Source organism: Conger conger, chromosome 12 (genome assembly GCF_963514075.1).
Source record: "Conger conger chromosome 12, fConCon1.1, whole genome shotgun sequence".
Taxonomy (NCBI): domain Eukaryota; kingdom Metazoa; phylum Chordata; class Actinopteri; order Anguilliformes; family Congridae; genus Conger; species Conger conger.
Window position 1 is genome coordinate 37,684,891 of NC_083771.1, and position 6,199 is coordinate 37,691,089.

Here is a 6,199-nt window from a genome sequence, read left to right on the forward strand (position 1 = left end):
TATGCAATACATGCCTTAGTATGGAGCCAGATTAGGGACAAAAGTTTCGTAACTTGAAACAAAAAAACGCAATTGAAAATTAAAAAGTTGAAACTGACGCAACATGACCTGAAACCGAAAAGAAGAAATATAGCCTACAATGAGGGACCACATTATCGTTACGCAGACCTGTAGGCTACACTAGATCGTTAATTCTAGGTAATCTGCCAATCGTTTGGCAGAAAAATAACCGAAATTACTTTGACCAGTTGTTGGTGTCAGAGTGGGGCGGTTTGAGAACTATCTCAGCTAATCTGGAATTTTCATGCACAAAAGTCCTCGACTTTCCCTAGATGTGCAGGGGGAACATTCAGTGAGTGGCAGTGTAAATGCCTTGTTAATGAGAGAGGTCAGAGGAGAAGGGACTGGAATGACAGGAAGGCAACAGCAACTCAAATACATGCTGGTTCAACAATGGTATGCGGAACAGCATCTCAGAACACACAGCATTGAACTTTGAAGTGGATTGACTACAGCAGCAGAGGACCAACAATTCTAATAAATAGGTTTAATAAGTACCCGAGCAGATTTCCATGCTGTAGGTTATTACAATCCTGGTGATTTCACCGGTTACTCCCTAAATGAACAAAACAATTTGAAAGAGAACTAAAGGCTCAACTCGTGCAGGAGCAGGTAATCTGTCTGTTCAACCTCTTGCCGTCGTATTAGCAATTTGCCAAGGGGCAAACACAGTTGGCTTTAAAGGGACATTCTGATGGTTTTATCATGTGTTTATGCATTTAGCCAGTAAATCCAGCCCATTTGAAACGTGTGCCTAACTTTGCATATTAACTATTTACCCTCATAAAATGTGAATGTTTTGCCAAAAGAAGCCTGGGCATTGTATATATTTCTAATCTAGGTCTTATGGTTGGTCACATGAAAAATAAATGTAAGGGGAAACTCAATGATAACTTTGTGTTCTCTAACTGTAGTCTGCAAATCAATAAGAAATGAATATGATGCAGATTCATTAACTGCAGTCCTTCATCACTACCCCTAACTATAGCATATGTAACTGGCTGACGCAGGGCTGCAGGGTGAAATGTCTGGGCCCAGGACAAAAATTAAATAATTATATTATTCCCGGGTGGGGGCAATGACATTTATCGCAAATTCACAGACCATTGTCCCCCCTCCTTCCAGAGGCCCTGGGCTGAAGTGCAAACCATTCACCTCATTAAGCTCTCCAAACAAACAGCTACCAATCAGAGCGCTTTCTGAAGAGAAGCTCAGACCCACCCATTTCCTGTCTGATTAATATATACCAATGGATAGTGCACCTCCTTGTGCATCTCATCTCAGGAGGGGTCTGCTGTTGCAAAGTGCATTTTGCTGCTTCTGAATTTAGGGAAAATGGCACCCGTCAAAAAGGTAACTGACATATTATTCTGCCTTTATCTTTTATATTTGTTCTTTGGCATGATTCATTGAGAAGTATGCTCTCTCAATATTCTCTTTTTTTCTCTGTCTTCTTTAAAGTGGGGGACAAAATTCAGTCTAAATTTATCTTGGAAAAAAGGCTATCGCAAGCAAGCATAATATTCAGATTGTAGAGTAGTCTCAAAACCTATCACTATGGTATTTTTACTGATTGTACTTTACCAAGTGCCCTTGCTGACTACACTCTCAGATGGGTTCCAAAAGGCACATCTGGATCTCCATAGAAGAACCGTATCTAGTGCAATGGGTTTTTTTCTGGACAAAATGGTTCATTCTGGGAGTTTAAACATATCACAAACTGTCCACAATGAAGCCATATTAATGAACATAGGAGTGCAATAGGGAAAGGTAACACTTTTCCCCTAAATGCTGCATCCTGTATCAGCACTGACTTTTTGTGGTATTGCATTTTATCAATAATTTGCATACAGTTTGAAGCAAAGATTACTCCATTGTAAATGCAGATGGATCTTTTTCCTGAGTGTGATACATCAGTATAGTCTCAATTAGGATTTTAAACAAGTCTGTTTTTAATCCTAATGTGTCATGGTCCTAATGTGTTATATGCTCAGGTGTTTCTCTGCATGTTATTTATGACATGAATTTATTAATGTTTGCAGCTTCCCGGGCTAGGGGTGATCAAGTTCATTGTTTGTTAAATAAAGTTGTTTGTGAATGCTTCCAGTTGTCCTTGTTTGCACATAAGTTTATATACCTGACTGAAACATCGGTTTGTTTTCATTTATTTATCTGACCTCCCTGTATGTTGGCCAGTCCAAACCAGTCGAAACTGGAAAAATAACAGTATTCAAATGACTGACACACTTATCAGAGTCCTTCAGTAAGGCAAACGGCTCACTGCTGAATTCATGCCAAAAAATACCGTTTGATTGAGTACTGAGAATTGTAAAAAGCTGCAGTAGTTTGATTAGAAGCACATGGAAATTACACTGGTTGCATTTGGGGTTCTTCTCTGCAGGGCATTCTCGAGCGTCTGAACGCAGGCCAGATCGTGATTGGTGATGGTGGCTTTGTGTTTGCGCTGGAGAAGAGGGGGTACGTGAAAGCTGGACCCTGGACTCCTGAAGCCGCCATCACGCACCCTGAAGCAGGTGAGATTGTTCACATTTTAAACCAGGGTGCGCAATCTCATCCTCATGGGCCAGTCTGCATGCTGGTTTTTGTTCCAACTGATAAGCATAGTTTTTGTTTTTACAGTATAAACTAGGCTATCTCACTCCTGTAATTGAACACAGTAAAATCTTTAGGCTACACGTGTAGTTTGCAGCTGTAGTCAGTGCTAATACGAATGTCAGGTCAAAATATGTTTAAGCTAACTAAATAACTAATAGAATTTGTCACAAAAGCCTGAAATGAATTGCACCCCTGCTTTAAACCAAACTCTTTTACCTCAGAAAAGTCTGTTAACGCACTCCATGTGTGCCACTGTTGTGCTTCAATACTAAAGATTATTTAACATATTTTTTAACCTAATTTCCAGTTCGACAGTTGCACAGGGAATTTTTGAGAGCGGGGTCTGACGTCATGCAAACCTTTACGTTCTACGCCAGTGATGACAAACTGGAGAACAGGGGGAACAACCTACGCCTCACTGTGAGTGGCCCACTGTGCTCCCTGCTCAGTTTAGGCTCCAGCACCCCCCCTGACCCTATCCAGGAATACGTGGATTAGATAATGGATATTGTAACTATTTTATGAAAGCAATACTGAATGCAGTCACAGCCACATGGGGTTCCAGGCACTGCACATCCTGCCTAGCAACAACAGCATGGTCTCCAGTGCATTCCAAGGTGCTTGTGGTGTAGGGAACATTATAACTGACAAAGTGGAGAACAGTGCATTTGAAGATATTTTAAGAGAAGTAAAAGCTATTTCAAATAAAATAAAGATTTACCATTTTAAAATAGTATTATAGGAGTGAAAAATAAAGTATTACATCCTGACTGATAATGTTTAATTTTTTTATTGACACCAGGGACAGCAAATCAATGAGGGAGCTTGTGACCTTGCCCGGGAGGTGGCCAATGAGGGAGATGCTTTAGTTGCTGGTGGCGTCTCCCAGACTCCCTCCTACTTGAGCTGTAAGAGCGAGAGTGAGGTGAAGGCCATCTTCAAGAAGCAGTTGGATGTCTTTTCCAAGAAGAACGTGGACTTTTTGATTGCTGAGGTATAGTGATTCTAGGTCAGATAATTGTGGGTAAAGAGCATGATACCTTTGTGTCTGTTTTTTAAGGCAATCTTTTTAAAATAAATAAATAATAATTATTGTTGTAGTTCTTGGTGTGGATGGGCCTTCAGTCTTCATAGTGCCTACAGAAATAAATGTCAGTTGAGATCCAGTCATATTCATTTTGAATTTGTTCATTGGGTTAAAAAGTTCTGTCCACTCTTATCGTCCCATGGGACTGATAAGCAGCACGAATAAGGTTGCCCTAATGTTGTTTTTTGCAGTACTTTGAGCATGTCGAGGAGGCTGAGTGGGCTGTCCAGGTTCTGAAGTCTACTGGGAAGCCAGTTGCTGCCTCCCTGTGCATTGGGCCTGAGGGAGATCTGAATGGAATCAGCCCTGGAGACTGTGCAGTCAAGCTGGTGAAGGCTGGTATGTTCTACTTGCACATGGTTGAACATTAATCAGTTAATGCGCCCTAGTCTTATTAATTGGTGCTTGCTGTACAAAAGACTCACATTTTATGGTATCTCACCAGATATTCCACGAAGAACGCTTGTGACCTCTTTTTTGTCTCTCTCAGGTGCCCAGATTGTTGGAATCAACTGCCACTTTGACCCCATGACCTGTGTGAAGACCGTGAAGCTCATGAAGGAGGGAGTTGAGCGTGCTGGACTCAAAGCTCATTATATGGTTCAGCCCTTAGCGTACCACACCCCTGACTGCGGCTGCCAGGGCTTCATTGATCTGCCAGAGTTCCCCTTTGGTAGGGAAAACTGTTAAGACTTTGGAATATGGTATACATACAAATTACCTGGCTTTTCATGCTCATACTAACCTTGTGCTTATACTAACAATCCTGCAGGACTGGAACCCAGAATTCTGACCAGATGGGACATGCACAAATATGCCAGAGAGGCATACAATGTGGGCATTCGCTACATTGGAGGCTGCTGTGGGTTTGAGCCCTACCACATCCGTGCAGTGTCAGAGGAGCTTGCACCTGAGAGAGGCTTCCTGCCCCCCGCATCTGAGAAACACGGCATGTGGGGCAGTGGCCTGGAGATGCACACCAAGCCCTGGGTCCGAGCCAGGTGGGTGGCAATAAAAATTTGGAGGAATAGGCTAACTATTACAGCTTTGAACTATGATCAAGCTTCCAGTCTTATACCTGCATTTCTAAGCTGGCCAAATTCCATTTTTCATATGATACATCAAATGAAAATAGTACAGAGGATGAATGGTATACTTTGGATTAGTCTTTCTTGTCACACTTAACAATAAGGTTCATGAATTGGCATTAACTAATATAGTTGTTAACATGAATTAATGATGGACATATATATCAATTAAGCATGCAATTAACTTTCATTAGTTGTAGCATTTGTTAACAGCTAACATTTATTACATGATATTTATACACTGAGCACTGCATTATATACACCTCACTGAGTGTACATTAGCAAACCATAGGATGAACTTATAATTAGTTAACCATTAACAAATAAATTAACTGACTTTCACTTAAATATGAATTGGCAATAACTAATGTAGTTGTTAACATGAATCATGTACAAATACATGAACAGAGCTGTACAGATTAACTTCTCATAGTAGTTAACAACTACACTAGTCCATGCTAATTCATGCCAATTCAAGTGTTACCGTCTTTCTCTCTGAACACTTTCAAACAGTTTCAGGAATAAGCCTTGTCTGTGACCACATCCTTCATTTCTATGCAAAGGTCACGCCGTGATTATTGGGAGAACATTCTACCAGCTTCTGGACGCCCGAAATGCCCATCTTTCTCCAGCCCTGAGGGCTGGGGAGTGACCAAAGGTCACGCTGACCTGCTCCAGCACAAGGAGGCCACCAGCGAGGCGGAGATCCGGCAGCTGCTGGAGAAACAGAAGAAAGCCAAGGCCGGTGTGAACTGAGTGTAAGACCTGGAGAGGGAGCAACAGAGCGCAACAGAGCGCCCGGCACCCAGCTTGGTCCTTAATCAGCTGATATGAAGCACTTGCAACAGCAGAGGGGGGAGGGGGGGGGATCACAATTAAATGAAAACCCTATTCTAATAAAATAAATTTGAATCTTTGGATTGAGTTTTATTTTATAGGTTGCAGCCCATATGCTCACATATTCAGAAGAACCCTGCTAAAAGGGTTATTGCAGCTTGTCCTTTGCAATATGTTGGATAAATAAGCTTTATGAAAGAAAATTTGGTACAGTTGCCCTCTTTGGATGTATCATAAACAATCATTTCAATATAAATGTACATGTTTTCCTTATTCCTCATATTTATTCCCCACTCATAATTGTATACCTGCCCCATTACAACATCCACCAACAAATCAGTATCATTTGCAATGCACACAGCCAGCAATAACAACTTTTAATTTGCTTAGTAGTACATTTGGTGTGTTGAAGTACTGCACTATTTAAGTGGATATAGTAGCAGTAGCTCAATTGACTTGAGTTATGCAATGAGGCACATAATATCCTGCTACCTGCTCTCTTCCTGGGTAA

The 6,199-nt window shown here is 41.2% G+C and overlaps 1 protein-coding gene across 1 annotated transcript; it reads left to right on the top strand.

Moving 5' to 3' along the window:
- The first annotated feature begins 1,267 nt into the window (after positions 1-1,267).
- LOC133141899 (betaine--homocysteine S-methyltransferase 1-like) lies at positions 1,268-5,944 on the top strand. Its single transcript, XM_061262717.1, has 8 exons — positions 1,268-1,413; positions 2,462-2,594; positions 2,984-3,096; positions 3,479-3,670; positions 3,955-4,102; positions 4,254-4,436; positions 4,536-4,764; positions 5,415-5,944. The coding sequence occupies exons 1-8, from the start codon at positions 1,396-1,398 to the stop codon at positions 5,605-5,607; spliced, it is 1,209 nt and encodes a 402-aa protein (XP_061118701.1). The 5' UTR covers positions 1,268-1,395; the 3' UTR covers positions 5,608-5,944.
- The last annotated feature ends 255 nt before the right edge of the window (positions 5,945-6,199 follow it).

Excerpts from the sequence above, each read along its gene's own strand:
- LOC133141899 (XM_061262717.1), top strand. Across the intron at positions 3,671-3,954 it reads TGGACTTTTTGATTGCTGAG|TACTTTGAGCATGTCGAGGA; the intron begins GTATAGTGATTC and ends TGTTTTTTGCAG. Across the intron at positions 4,103-4,253 it reads AGTCAAGCTGGTGAAGGCTG|GTGCCCAGATTGTTGGAATC; the intron begins GTATGTTCTACT and ends TGTCTCTCTCAG.